Below are 14,800 nucleotides of genomic sequence, written 5' to 3' on the forward strand. Positions count from 1 at the left end.
TGCATCGTTTGCAGGTACTGACTACAAATCAGTTCGAGCAACATAACCGGTTTTGGATCACCTGCCCATCACTGCTGAAAATGTGAATATACAATTCTTTTCCACCACCATTCTTACTGATTCTTGGTTGTATCTGCATTTTATATAATTCCAGTGGTTTGTACCATTATACCAATAACCTTCAAATATTAAAAAACTATTGGCCAGTTCTGAAATCCTGAGGGACGAAAAATAACAATTGATTTAAACAAAAAGATCAAAGCACAATTCAGAGATTTGGATGAGGTTTCAAAGCTTTAAAAAGATCAACAAAATTCAGAACAAGACCAATTCTATTTACACTATTTCAATGAAAGCAAAAGCATTACTGCACTCAAGATGGCACCTAGGAAATGAGAAGTGCAGCACTGTTGCTTTTCATCACCTAAATGAAAAGCAGGATAGACATGAGCATAGGAACAAGGACTTTGCTTATTCTGATAGAGAAAGGGATGTAATATACAAAGCTGCCTAAAATATAACAAAAAAAAAAATCAGAATTAGGGGAGAGTAAATAATCCCATATTTTGATCAGTACCACAATTCCATGAATATAAACCATGACATATTACAATGTATTTGACATAAACACTGCAAAAAGGCGCAAACCAGCCAGAATTCTGTCTGTCAACTATTTTGCAGAATGCAGATTTCCTAGATAAAATTTAATTTTTACAGAATGTAGATAGTCATGTCTATGTGGGTGCAGCAGGGAGAGAGAATTAGTAGGACTACAAATCTGTATTGTGCATACATCATAATTACAAATGGGTTCTAATGGCATGTGACATTGAGTGGTGGAGGAAGTTGAGCTGAAGAGGCAGAGTCACCTATTCAAAGTCTACAAGACTAAGCTGATGACGTGTCTATTTAACAGCAAGAGCAGTAATATTTACTGGAATAAAAACAAGAAATGCTGGAAATACTCAGCAGGTCTGGCAGCATCTGTGGAGAGAAGCAGAGTTAACGTTTCAGGTCAGCGACCCTTCATCAGTTCTGATGAAGGGTCACTGACCTGAAACGTTAACTCTGCTTCTCTCTCCACAGATGCTGCCAGACCTGAGTATTTCCAGCATTTCTTATTTTTATTTCAGATTTCCAGCATCTGTAGTATTTTGCTTTTATGTTAATATTTACTGGACTTAATTTTGAAATACAAATGGCACTTCCAACTGGATTCTCACCAAGATATCAAAGAAAAACACACTAACCGTAACCAAATTCATCAATCAAATGCTTAAAATGTATACATTTATGTTTTTACTGTACTTTTGATGCTATATTTATGAAAAAGGGCAATCAGCATTAATAGGTTCAAACTACATTTCAAAAAGTAAAATCTGGCCATTGGTAGGCTATGTACAAGTGATAGAATGACAGTTCCACTTGAGTCTGCACATCAACAGAAGCAGGGATGGTGGTGGGAGCAGTACATTTGTTTTATAAGGCAAGGCTAGTTATCCATTCAGCTCAGATTCTATGAAGGTATTTCTCAAACAAAGGTAAAGACCTAGCAGCAGATTGGGCAGTGATGGGGAAGGCTTATGTATGAGAAAAACAAAAAAGCAGCAACAGAGAAAAGCATAATTTCAGTGAGACAAACTTTACACACATGGATACAAAGTTTATACAAATAGACACATGTGGAAGTAACTTTAGAAAACAGTTCAGAAAAAAATGGTTACTCACAGCTACCAGACACTATAGAAGTTTCTCAAGTCTCAATAAACTCTTATTCTGAATAAAAGTCAACATCCATAAATCTGGCACAAATGCTTACATTAGTCTGATGGATTAATTTTCCTCTGGCATAATATACTTGAAACAGCTACCATTCTTGAAAATACTGAGATATTTTCTGCAGTGACAATTTTTCTAGTTTTCAGATGTCTACTTCAATACCAAGTACTGCAATGAAATGATTTTATTTCAACAAGGCAGCCAGTTCAAGAGGAAGGCATTTATAAGGAGGAGCCTTCTCCAGCAGATGCTTTATTCTGACAATGAAGCACAGCATCATGTACAGAATGAAACAGAAGATCTATTGTAATCGACTTGTCAAAAAATTCCATTTTAATCAGATCTGCCACAACGGACTCTGCCAATAAAACAAAATACATTGGAACAGATATTTTTATAAAGCCTTATATTTTAGAGATTCTAGAGGGTTCTAAACATAAAAGACAATTTGTAAGCAGAATAAGATTGGTGACAGATAATATTCTATGATTCAAATTTCAAGTTGTTTGACATGGGCAACAACCTTGAACAGGCACGGCAGTTCCGTGGAAAACAAAGTTTTCGATGACATCAGATGCTGTTTTCATTAATACTCAAATTCTGCACAGAAACACCAGTCAATTTGCAGCCTAATTCTATCACCCATTTTATTGCTACATTAACTTGGAGATGAAAGTACATTGGGGGAGGGCATGGGGTGGGGGGGGGGGAAAGAGAAAGAGGAATGGGCAAAAAATGAAGTTATTGATTTAATTTGTCTCTTACCACAACATTTAGGTATTTGGATGTTAAAACTACAAAACCATGCAAATTCAACACAAACAGTATTACATTAAGTAATAAAACTTTAGTGATTTGGTAGTACAGAGTATTGCTGAAAATAGAGAGATGTTGTCGAAGCTTTTCGTCTTGCACTTGTTAGGACAACTCGCAAGAATACCAATGTAAAGGAAAACAACTTTATACTGTATGAGAAGACAGTGTTGATTGGTTGGCAAGTGGACTCTGATTGGTAGAGGTATTGCCATGGAGAATGCACCAGTTTATGGTGACTGACAGTTAACTGCTTTGCTTGAAATTTAAACCAAGCAGCTTGACTGATTCCTCAGGGCAATGCCTTGACCAATGAACCAGCGAATGGCTGTCACTTATTTTGTTTAGCTGAAACAGGTGCAATGCGTGTACATGTTCTTTCTGTCTGCAAAGAACAGGGCCCTGTGTATTAATGTATGTAGTTTCCAGTATGCACAAATGCACCAGACCCAGACTGACTATCTTCAATTGGTTGTCAACGTAATTCTTAGCACACTGAGGATTATTTAGCAAATGTTGTCCAATTGCGGAATCACATCTAATGTTGGACACTGTGTTTTGAATTTTGCAAGCACTGGCTGGCTGGGTGCGGCCTGTACCTTGCCCGTTGTGAACAGCGGAAGGGACATGTGTTTGATACGATCCGCCAGTCTTTGGGGTGTATGGCCTAGCATCACAATGGCATTGAAATTCATACATCACATTACTTATTTGTGTGATAGGCAGAACGTCTTTTTGGCTTGATGGCAGCATCCTGTTAGCGGCGAACACCATACGAGTTGCTACTGCATAGTAGCAGCGTGAAACAGCGAGCTTCACCTGTTGCTCAAATATTTGGGATACATTACCCTTCCAGGGTATTTGGAAGTAGACTGGGCACTTTTCAGGGCCGAATACGACGGCCTTAGGTCCGTTCACAAAGCTTGGCAGTTAACTTTCAGTCACCATAAACTGGTGCATTCTCCATGGCAATGCTTCTACCAATCAGAGTCCACTTGCCAACCAATCAGCACTCTCTTCTCATACAGTATAAATGTATTGCTTCCCTTACATTGGGGCAATTCACAAGAATACCAATGAGTGCAAGCTTCAACAAAATGTCTATTTTCAGCAATAGCAAAACCTTGTTGAAATTAGCTTGGATTCTTCCAATAAAAGGAAAAATAGTATATTTGTGATGTCTACATACTTTCCAAAGTGGTTGTTACAAATGCAAAATCTATTATTGGCCCTGTGGTGGAGTGGGTTATTTTCTGGAACATTATATCTTCTCCTCAGGATCTTCAGTTTGAATTTAACCTAGACTGATGGAATCAAAGTCTCCAACTCTCACCTAGACATTTAAGCCTAAACTGAAAGTTACTTTCAAGACCAATTCTCAACAGGAATGGTCCTGAACACAAAATATCTACAAGGTGTAGGAAATGTATGCATACAGGTGCAGTAGGGCACACTCATCTGGAGTAGGGATTAAGGAACATTGCTGAGGTTAAAGTAGCAATCTGAATCTGGCCACAGTACGCTTGATGTGAATGATTGCTACGCAAACCAAATTCCCAGAACGAAAATGTATTGCATATCCTAGCATAAGGATGACATTCCAACTTCTCTTTCTAGAGAGCATTTCACTTACCATTGCACCCAGCTATGATGACATTAATTCCAATTTCTTGATATTTCTTTATTAACTGAAAAAGAAACATTAAAATGAAAAAAAGTCAATCAAGGTCAAATATTTGCTTGAGTTTTAAGATCGGATCCATTAAACAGAATTTCAAAAACTCCAAGTCTGGGCTCTTACAGTGGCTCATTAAGTTTGTCTACTAAGCACCTTAGCAGACAGAACAAGATCCCAGGTCCTGTTCTTGGCCTTTGCACTTAATTCAACTCAACAATAGGTGCACCCTTAAATTAGAGGGACAAAAATGAGCAGGATTTTGATAACTGTGCACAACAGGAGTTACTGGACAATCAGCTCAACTGTGATGCTGCTTGTGGTAAAACAGCCATTCTCTATCAAGGTTCCCTCATGATAAATGGCCCTCTGAGCTAAATACTAGAGATCATCCAGTGCCTATGCAAACAATAAAAGAGATATATGGACTGTGCAAGAAGAAATGATGGGTACCATCTTTCAGGTTCTTGAAAATCCTGAAGATTTTGCTAAGTTGGAGAACATAAGAACAAACTACTGAAATATAGTGAACCATAAAGTTTCTCATAGCTTTCTCCAATGGCTTGTCAAGTAAATCCACTGCATCCACTTTATATCATGTTAAGCTTTACTGCATGGTAGCACGCTTGTATTTTAGTCTAAAGAATGTGGGTTTCAGCCCCATTGCTCTATCTGAGCACAGGATCAAAGAATTACTCTACAAATTACAGCATGGAAACAGGCCTTTCTGCCCACTTTGTATTGCTATTTATCCTTCACATGAGCAGTAACCTCAAATTTATGCAACAGTCCTGTTCCTATATCCCATTTCCTTCAACCATCTATCAAATCTATTCTTAAGTGCTGACATGGTCTCTTCGTTAACTCCAACAGTGCATTCATAGCCTCAGAACCCCATGTAAAAATTTGTTTGTAAAATCCACCAGCAATCTGCGCTGTTCCATCAAAAACAGACTATTTTTCAAGATATTCATATTCCATCACACAAGGCAGCATCCTAGTAAATATGCACTGTACCCTCTCTAATGCTTGGTATCCTATCTACAGTATGAGCCCAAAACTGCAGCTACACCCATTGTGGACTTAGTTTTTAAAAAAAGATTCCCCGTTACAATTCCACTTGTATATTTCACACCTCACCATAAGCCCAGTATTCCATTTTAGTATTGTCTACAAATCCAGGAGTGTACCACATGGGACAGGGATATCCACTTCCATTCATTTAAGTAACTGCTCTCAACTCTTACTGCTTCCTCCTTTGGCAGTTTCGAATCCAACTTGCTACACTTCCCCCAAGTTTCCTACATGGTATCTTATCAAAAAGCTTTCTGAAATTTCATGTAAAGCCCATCCGCAATAGCCCCCACCCACCATATTTGTCACCTCCTGTTATGAATGCTGGACTTTGTAGCATGGCTACTTTTTAAAAAAATGTGATCTTCAATGCAGTGTAAAATGGACATTTGGAGAAAACATGTGACATTGTACAAATTCAGCCCAGAAACAAGCCAGGTATCTTTGTTACTGTGAGAATAAGGAATCCAGATCAAACACCCTTTTGAAAGCAGGGTGCAAGGCTGCAACACCGAAAGGACAATGGGTTTCGCTCTCCCAGACACTCAGATTGTAAACGGAGCTAAAAACTCTAAAATGCAAATCTGAGTTGCAACTTTTAACACCTGGAAACAAAGACAGGCCCAGGTGGTTTTGCTATGGTCAGACTTTTGGTCTGAGAATTGTCAAAGGCAAACGACATTGACTTTTGATTGGATAAATTCAGGAGGCTTTCCTATGTCTGGAGGCTGAAAGGAAGAAACGAAGACCAGTAGAGTTTCGCATCCTAGAGAGGGAGGGGCCAGTGGGCTATTTCTGGGGAGACTGCTGCTTTCAGATCACCGATACAGCAAAAGACTTGTAAGATTTGAACTCAATTCAAAGTTTCAAGGTTTGCAGCAGAAAACAGACCAACAGCATCACCAGAGATTGCCTTATTAACAGAAGTCCAGTCAAATTTGCTCGGAAGAAGTGAGCGAAGAGAATGTTGGCTTTGAGAAGGGCACTGGGAGATCCAATCCATTGCAGCTGGGAGGTGTTTGGGACTGTTAACTGCAAGGATACCTTTTCAATGAGAACACTATGTAATGTATAAACATGTGGGGTTTGAGTGTATTAATAAGTTAATGGAAAATATCCATAATTTAGTGTAGCAGCTAGCTATTAATCACAGAATCGTTACAGCACAGAAGGCGGCCATTCGGTCCACCTTTTTTTGCACTGCTCTCCAAATGATCAGTTCACCTAGTGCTATTCCCTGTCTTCTCACCATAATCCTGCACATTCTTCCTTTACAGATAACAGTCTAGTTCCCTTTTGAATGCCTCGATTGGATCTGCTTGCATCACACTCTCAGGCAGTACATTCCAGACCTTAACCACTCGCTCCGTTAAGAAGTTTTTCCTCATGCCACTTTTGCTAATTACTTTAAATCTGTGCTCTCTTGTTCTCGATCCTTTCACGAGTTTCTCCCTATCTACTCTGTCCAGACCCATGATTTTGAATACCTCTATTAAATCTCCTCTCGGCCTTCTCTTGTCAAAGGAAAACAACCCTAACTTCTTCAAATCTATCTTCTTAACTGAAGTTCCTCATCCCGGAAACCATTCTCGTGAATCTTTTCTGTACTCTCTCCAATGCTTTCACATCTTTCCTAAAGTGTTGTGCCTACAACTGGATGCAATATTCCAGCTGAGGCCGAACTAGTGTCTTATACAAGTTCAACATAACTTCCTTGCCCTTGTATTCTATGTCTCTCTTAATGAGGCCTAAGATGTTGCACACTCTAAACTGCACTCTCAACCTGTCCTGCCAGCTTCAATGAATTATGCACATGTACACCTAGGTTCCTCTGCTCCTGCACTCCCTTTAGACTTGTACCCTTGATTTTATATTGTCTCTCCATGTTCTTCCTACCAAAATGAATGACTTCACATTTCTCCATATTGAACTTCATTTGCCACTTGTCTGCCTATTCCACCAACTTGTCCATGTCCTGAAATTAAGTATTGTTTAATTAATGTTGATTTTTAGTTTAGTTGTTACAGCAAGTCTTAAAATATGAAATCTTGTCTTTTTTTTTTAAATTGGCCTGGGAAGCTCATATCTCTTGTTTTAAAGTTAGCAATCTCTACTGAGGACATAACACCTCCTCAAAAATCTGTCTCGTTGAGCACTATCTTTCAAATTCCATGTTGCCTGTTTACAAATATTTTTTTTTCACCTAGACATTCAATAATTTCATTACTAGATATTTAGTAATTTCATTAGATTCCAAAATTTTCCCTACTGCATGGGCCCATAATTACCAAGGTTAGCTCCACCTCCCTCTCTGAAAATGGGCATTACATTGGTCACTCTCCATCCTACGACATGTCCACACTCAACAGATCCTGGAAATATAGTTTCTATTTAGCTGCAATTTTTTCCTGCCCTCAGGATTTTTGGATGTACCTGACAATTTGTCCTCCTTTAGCTTAACTAACTCTTTTGTGCTTGGGACATTGGCTACACTGGCAAGGCTGCACCGGTTCCCTATGCCTAGTTGCCAACAAGGTAGTGTTGGCCTTCCCTTTGAACTACTGCAGTAATTATGACGGAGCTCTCAATGGTTTTAGATAGGGAATGCCAACATACTGGCCTAGTAAAGAAGGAATTACTAAATGAGTCCAAATCAAGATAATATGCGACTTGGAAGGGCACTTGGAGATGGTGGTGTTCCCACATTACTGCTCCTCATCAGTCATTTATGGCACAGGAGGCGGCCCCGAGTCCATGCCAGTGCTCCAGGGAGCTATCCGGTTAGTCCCACTTCCCCCTCGATCCTCGTAGCCCTGCAAGTTTATTTCCTTCAAGTGGCCATCCAATTTCCTTTTGAAGTCATTGATTGTCTCCGCTTCCACCACCCTTGTGGGCAGCGAGTTCCAGGTCATTGCCACTCGCTGTGTAAAAAAGTTCTTCCTCATATTCCCCCTGCATCTGTTGCCCAAAACCTTTAATCTGTGTCCCCTATTCCTTGTACCATTAGTGAATGGGAACAGTTTTTCCTTATCTAATTTATCCAAGCCTGTCATAATCTTGAACTTCTGTCAAATCTCTCCTCAATCTCCTTTTCTCCAAGGAGAATATCCCTAGTTTTTCCAACCTAACCTTGTAACTAAAATCCCCCATCCCTGGAATGATTCTGGTAAATCTCTCTACTCCCTCGCAAGGGCCCTCACATCCTTCCTTAAAATGTGACGACCAGAACTGGACACAATAACCTAGTTGGGGTCTAACCAGAGCTATACAAGGTTCAGCATAACTTCCCTGCTTTTGCACACAATGCTTCTATTTACGAAGCCCAAGATCTCATATGCTTTACTAACCACTCTCCCAACATGTCCTGCCACCTTCAAAGATCGGTGCACATGCACCCCAAGGTCCCACTGTTCCTGTACACTCTTTAGACTGTGCAATTAAGTATATAATCGCCTCTCCCTATTCCTTCTGCCAAAATGCATCACCTCACACTTGTCAGTATTAAATTCAGAGGTAAAAGTCACAGGTGAAGGCGTTGCTGGCAAACTAATCTTAGTGAGTTGTAGTGTATCCTGTAGGTCAAACAGTGCAGCCACAGTGTGCCAATGAATATTGAACCTTGTGACATGGCTCTCTGGAGGGCATTAAGTTTCTTGAAAATAGTTGCAACTACATCCATCCAGACACATTGCAACATGGTACATCTTCCACTCCTACCAGTCGCAGTCAAGTTTCTGTTGGTACTATTAAATCTATATGTTGCTCTGACATAATTGCTTCTAATTTCCCCAGTTTATTTCCTACACTTAAAGCATTACAATACATGCACTTTTTCTCTCATTTTAACACTACTTTTCCCCCGATTCTCTTCAATTCAAGCCAATACACCGTGGTCATTTAGGTCTTTTTGCTGCTTATATTGGATTCATTTTTATGCTGTAATTATTTCTTCTGTATATTACTATTGCTAAAAAATTTTGATTTGAATATTAATCTCCTATTACTATCATCTGTATTTGGCTGATACTTCAGTGTAGGAAAATTAACAAAATTAACAAAAATTAGATGTAAATGAATTTACCTGCTGGCAGCAACCATCCCACACCAATTTTACGGCCGCCAATTGCACCTCACTCGCCTTTGGAACTCTATACAGAGTTCCGAGGCGAGAACCTGGTGGGGAGGGGGGGAGGAATAAAATTTTCAGGGCGGGAAGGGTGAGGGAGTGAGGAAAACAATTTTTATTGGCTGCGGGGATGGCGGGAAGGGGTTGAGGGTCAAAGGGAACAAATTTTGGGGGGGGGGGGGGGGGGAGGGGAGGGTGGAAGTTTGGGATACCAATAAAAGGTTGTTATGGGGGAAAGGGCAATTTATAAATTACCCATTGGGGTTGGGAGACGGGATTTAGAGTTGAAATAAAATGTTATTTTTATTTTCTGGAGATGGGACCTTGAAATATTAAAATGTTACTGAAGGGCTTGAAGCCCTTTAAAAATGGCACTGGCGCACCGGATGCCATTGCCGGGGATGCGGCGGCTGCCCCCTCTACGTCATCAGGGGCAGCTGCTCCACCCCCTCTATTTAAACGAGCCCACGTGGCTCGGCGGCGGCACTTGCGAGTCGGAAGGCGGAAGTTCAAAGTGCGCCGCCACACAGTGCTAATAAAATTCAGCCCATAGTCACTGTTGTAATGTAGGAATTAACCTGCAATATGCATCAGGCAAATGAAAATGGGTGGAAGTCATCATACTGGACAACTTACTATGGCCATTTTTCTTACTTTAAAATTTATAAATTATCAAATTATAATTTGATATAGGAACATCGGAAATAGGAGCAGGAATAGGCCACTCAGCCCCTCAAGCCTGCTCTGTCATTTAACTAGATCATCCTTTGATAGCTTTAACATCTCGAAATCTATCTCTGTCTTGAATATACTCAATGACTGAGCCTCCACAGCCCTCTGGGGTGGAAAATTCCAAAAGTTCACCACCCTCTGAATGAAGAAATTCCTCATTTCAGTCCTAAATGGCCTACCTCTTATTCTTAGATTGTGTCCCGATACAGGCTTTAACAAGATTTGAAAAATAAAGTCTAAAACCATGAGTAGTTAAAAGTTTAACATCGTGATAATTAAAAACTTTGTACAAACGGCAGTAAGTAAAGCATTCCAGTGTTGTCTGCCCCCCCTTCTGCGATTAACCCAACTTTAAATGAACTGAAAATTACTTTTTAAAAAACTATATAGAGCCAATTAGTTATATTGGTGTACAACAGTCAGTTTCAGTAAGTTTAAAAAATTATATTCAAAAGCTTTCAAAATGTCCCTATTAGTGTCCTTGCACCAAAAAGTTCAATTTTTAGAGTGTCCTACAAGGCCCACAAACAAGTGCAATTAGCAGAAACTTACAAGGTAATTAATTTTATCTGGGGGTATGGCCATTTTTGTGAGTGGGACTAGCTTCTAGCACAAAGTTTTTTTTAAAAACTAGTGCAAAAGACTGCAGTAACTTGATTTATATGATCATTTGTGCTTAAAATCCCATGATCTTCTGTGCAGGTTTGGGGCAAATTGCACCAAAAAAAACCAGTGCAACTTAGCAGAAATTCCTGCCCAAGATATGTAAATACTGTTCATTTGTAAGACCTTAAGATCTAAGACCTGAAACATCAACTTCTGAATTTCTCTCAGATGCTGTTTGACCAGCTGAATATTTCTAGTTTCTCAGTTTTCATTTCCAGCATCTGCAATACTTGGGAAAGGTTTGCTGTCCTAATGACTCACAGGGTAGCCTCAATGTTGAGACATAAAAATTATTTGAAGTTTAATTGTTGGTACATACTAAGTTAGCTGATCTTCACTGGAGCAGCAACAGCCACATTAACAGATTCCATGCAATGCACAATGATGTAAAATAGATATAGGTATCAGGGAATCTGATGCTGACTTTTACAAGAGCTAGAAACTGTCAGTCTGCAACAAATAGCATAGTATCTATTGAGAAAGGAAAAAGAGAAACAACTGAAAGACAATAGGAGGAGGTGTTAGCAATTTTGGAAAGTGTGAAAATAGATAAGTCCCCTGGGCCAGATGGGATTTATCCTAGGATTCTCTGGGAAGCTAGGGAGGAGATTGCAGAGCCTTTGTCCTTGATCTTTATGTCGTCATTGTAGACAGGAATAGTGCCGGAAGACTGGAGGATAGCAAATGTTGTCCCCTTGTTCAAGAAGGGGAGCAGAGACAGCCCTGGCAATTATAGACCTGTGAGCCTTACTTCAGTTGTGGGTAAAATGTTGGAAAAGGTTATAAGAGACAGGATTTATAATCATCTTGAAAAGAATAAGTTCATTTGCGATAGTCAGTGCCTCACAAACCTTATTGAGTTTTTCGAGAAGGTGACCAAACAGGTGGATGAGGGTAAAGCAGTGGATGTGGTGTATATGGATTTCAGTAAGGTGTTTGATAAGGTTCCCCATGGTAGGCTATTGCAGAAAATACGGAAGTATGGGGTTGAAGGTGATTTAGAGCTTTGGATCATAAATTGGCTAGCTGAAAGAAGACAGAGGGTGGTGGTTGATGGCAAATGTTCATCCTGGAGTTTAGTTACTAGTGGTGTACCGCAAGGATCTGTTTTGGGGCCGCTGCTGTTTGTCATTTTTATAAATGACCTGGAAGAGGGTGTAGAAGGGTGGGTTAGTAAATTTGCGGATGACACCAAGGTCGGTGGAGTTGTGGATAGTGCCGAAGGATGTTGTAGGGTACAGAGGGACATAGATAGGCTGCAGAGCTGGGCTGAGAGATGGCAAATGGAGTTTAATGCGGAAAAGTGCAAGGTGATTCACTTTGGAAGGAGTAACAGGAATGCAGAGTACCGGGCTAATGGGAAGATTCTTGGTAGTGTAGATGAACAGAGAGATCTTGGTGTCCAGGTGCATAAATCCCTGAAGGTTGCTACCCAGGTTAATAGGGCTGTTAAGAAGGCATATGGTGTGTTAGCTTTTATTAGTAGGGGGAATCGAGTTTCGGAGCCACGAGGTCATGCTGCAGCTGTACAAAACTCTGGTGAGACCGCACCTGGAGTATTGCGTGCAGCTCTGGTCACCGCATTATAGGAAGGATGTGGAAGCTATGGAAAGGGTGCAGAGGAGATTTACTAGGATGTTGCCTGGTATGGAGGGAAGGTCTTCCGAGGAAAGGCTGAGGGACTTGAGGTTGTTTTCGTTGGAGAGAAGGAGGAGGAGAGGTGACTTAATAGAGACATATAAGATAATCAGAGGGTTAGATAGGGTGGATAGTGAGAGTCTTTTTCCTCGGATGGTGATGGCAAACACGAGGGGACATAGCTTTAAGTTGAGGGGTGATAGATATAGGACAGATGTCAGAGGTAGTTTCTTTACTCAGAGAGTAGTAGGGGCGTGGAACGCCCTGCCTGCAACAGTAGTAGACTCACCAACTTTAAGGGCATTTAAGTGGTCATTGGATAGACATATGGATGAAAATGGAATAGTGTAGGTCAGATGGTTTCACAGGTCGGCGCAACATCGAGGGCCGAAGGGCCTGTACTGCGCTGTAATGTTCTAATTCTAATTCTTCCTCAGTCTAACGAAGAAAAGCTGCAGATGATTCACTAAAGGAAACATATATTTTCTGCATATCAGGATTTCCATTATATTTTATGTGCATATCGCACATATAGTTAGCAGAGATCACATGACATTTCTCACCTGTTATTAATGTCAGAGGTTACTAATGCACAATTTCAATGTTTAGGAAAATCTATGCTTAGTTTTAAGTATTGATTTTGAAGACAATGTGGACCAACTATTATTATTGATGATTTAATCACTGAAATGTATGTTGTGATATCCAGCTTATCACTGGAAAATATCAGATTCAGCATAAATTTTAAAATTCTTCAAAGTCAGGGACTAACAGCCACAAGTCCCATCAAAATTAACGCTTACCGTTTTAAGTGCTCTTGCTCCAACAGAGTCTACAAAATTGACTGGAGTGAAATCCAGAATTAAAGAATGCGTGCCAACTGCTGATTTGATAAGCACTGATATTTCTTCATTATTTGCAACATTTGCATCATTGTTTGCAACATTTGCATCATTTGCATCATCGTTTGCAACATTTTCCATAGGATCTGGAACACTCGAAACTGCATTCTGAATCTCTTCATTTGGAACTTCTTCAGACACAACCTCTTGTTTTGCAACTGCGCTTGTACCTTTTCTCTGCAGAGTAAACAAAAAAAATCCTGAGAAACTATGCCAATATAGAGTGTCTATTGACAGCCCTTGAAGTGCCGTAACCTACAAAGCTACAGACCAAGAGCTGGAAAGTGGGTTTAGGCTGGACGGTTACACGTCAGCCAGCATGGACATGAGCCAAATGGCCTCCTTCCTTGCTATAAACTTCTGTGAATTTATGCGATTCACTGTGTCAGCCAATGAGTTGTATACAAAATAGGGTTAATCACTTCCTGGAACTACTTACAATGCAGAAAAGGCTCAGCAAAATCAATTTTTTTTTTAAGGCTGGATGAATATCCGTTAAGAATTAAAGATTACAAGGATAATGGAATAAGGTGGTCATCCAGTCACACAGCCACTGCAGAGAGAGCAATGATTTGATCCCTGGTAGTAGACCAAAGAGTTATGAGGCACAACTGGATAGGCTAGGGGCCTTCAGTCTGAAAGACTCTTTAAAGTGGATCATTATAGAGGCAGTCAAGATATTTTACAGGAGGATGAATGTAAATGCAAATTATTATTTTAAATTACTATGTTTACATCAGGGTAGCATCAAGATGATATGTCCAGAAAGAATCTCTTTCCTGAGCAAGGCAATCAATAACTGGAAGTGTTGGAAATACGCAGCAGGTCTGGCAGCATCAGTGGAGAGAGAAACAGAGTTAACGTTTCAGGTCGATGACCTTTCATCTGATGTGTTTCATCAGAAACATCTCCATTACAACACACAATGCACTATTGCACAACTGGTAAAAGTAGCCCACTAAATGTACTCGCCAGAGCATGCATCAATCGACACAAGGTCCAGGATATTGTATACACCTGCAATCAAAATTACAGTTCAGCGATGCAAACAGAATACAAAACATTACCAATTCTCTCAAATTTCTTCAGCTCTCATCCATGCTCCCAAAAAATGTAAAGATCTCCTCAGTAGCAACCTCTTTAAAAGTAATACGATCAAGACAGATGCTCCAATAAATCATGACATGGCTGCAGATTTCCAAAGATCTAGATCTCAGCTGCACGATCAGATATGGCAGTAAATGGAAACAAACCACTTCTTCACAGAAGGGGAAACAAATTGTGCATGTCAGCTACAACTACTCCCCTTAGCAGCTACATTATGATTGAAAGAGAAACATAAATAGATCTTGAAAACAAAGATAAATGATAAATGCAACATGAATTCATACCCTG

The 14,800-nt window shown here is 40.0% G+C and overlaps 1 protein-coding gene across 1 annotated transcript in view; it reads right to left on the reverse strand.

Annotated features, from left to right (window-relative positions):
• Window positions 1–1,076: 1,076 nt before the first annotated feature.
• The window catches only part of slc26a5 (solute carrier family 26 member 5), an 83,918-nt gene continuing 70,194 nt past the window's right edge, over window positions 1,077–14,800 (reverse strand). Inside the window, exons 17-19 of the mRNA XM_068059262.1 lie at window positions 13,307–13,582; window positions 4,226–4,280; window positions 1,077–2,137 (exon numbers count right to left, since the gene is read on the reverse strand). Coding sequence (XP_067915363.1) covers window positions 2,001–2,137; window positions 4,226–4,280; window positions 13,307–13,582 — 468 coding nt within the window. The 3' untranslated portion in view covers window positions 1,077–2,000. The remainder of the gene's footprint in view (window positions 2,138–4,225; window positions 4,281–13,306; window positions 13,583–14,800) is intronic.

This window comes from Heterodontus francisci, chromosome 27 (assembly GCF_036365525.1).
Source record: "Heterodontus francisci isolate sHetFra1 chromosome 27, sHetFra1.hap1, whole genome shotgun sequence".
Classification (NCBI taxonomy): Eukaryota; Metazoa; Chordata; class Chondrichthyes; order Heterodontiformes; family Heterodontidae; genus Heterodontus; species Heterodontus francisci.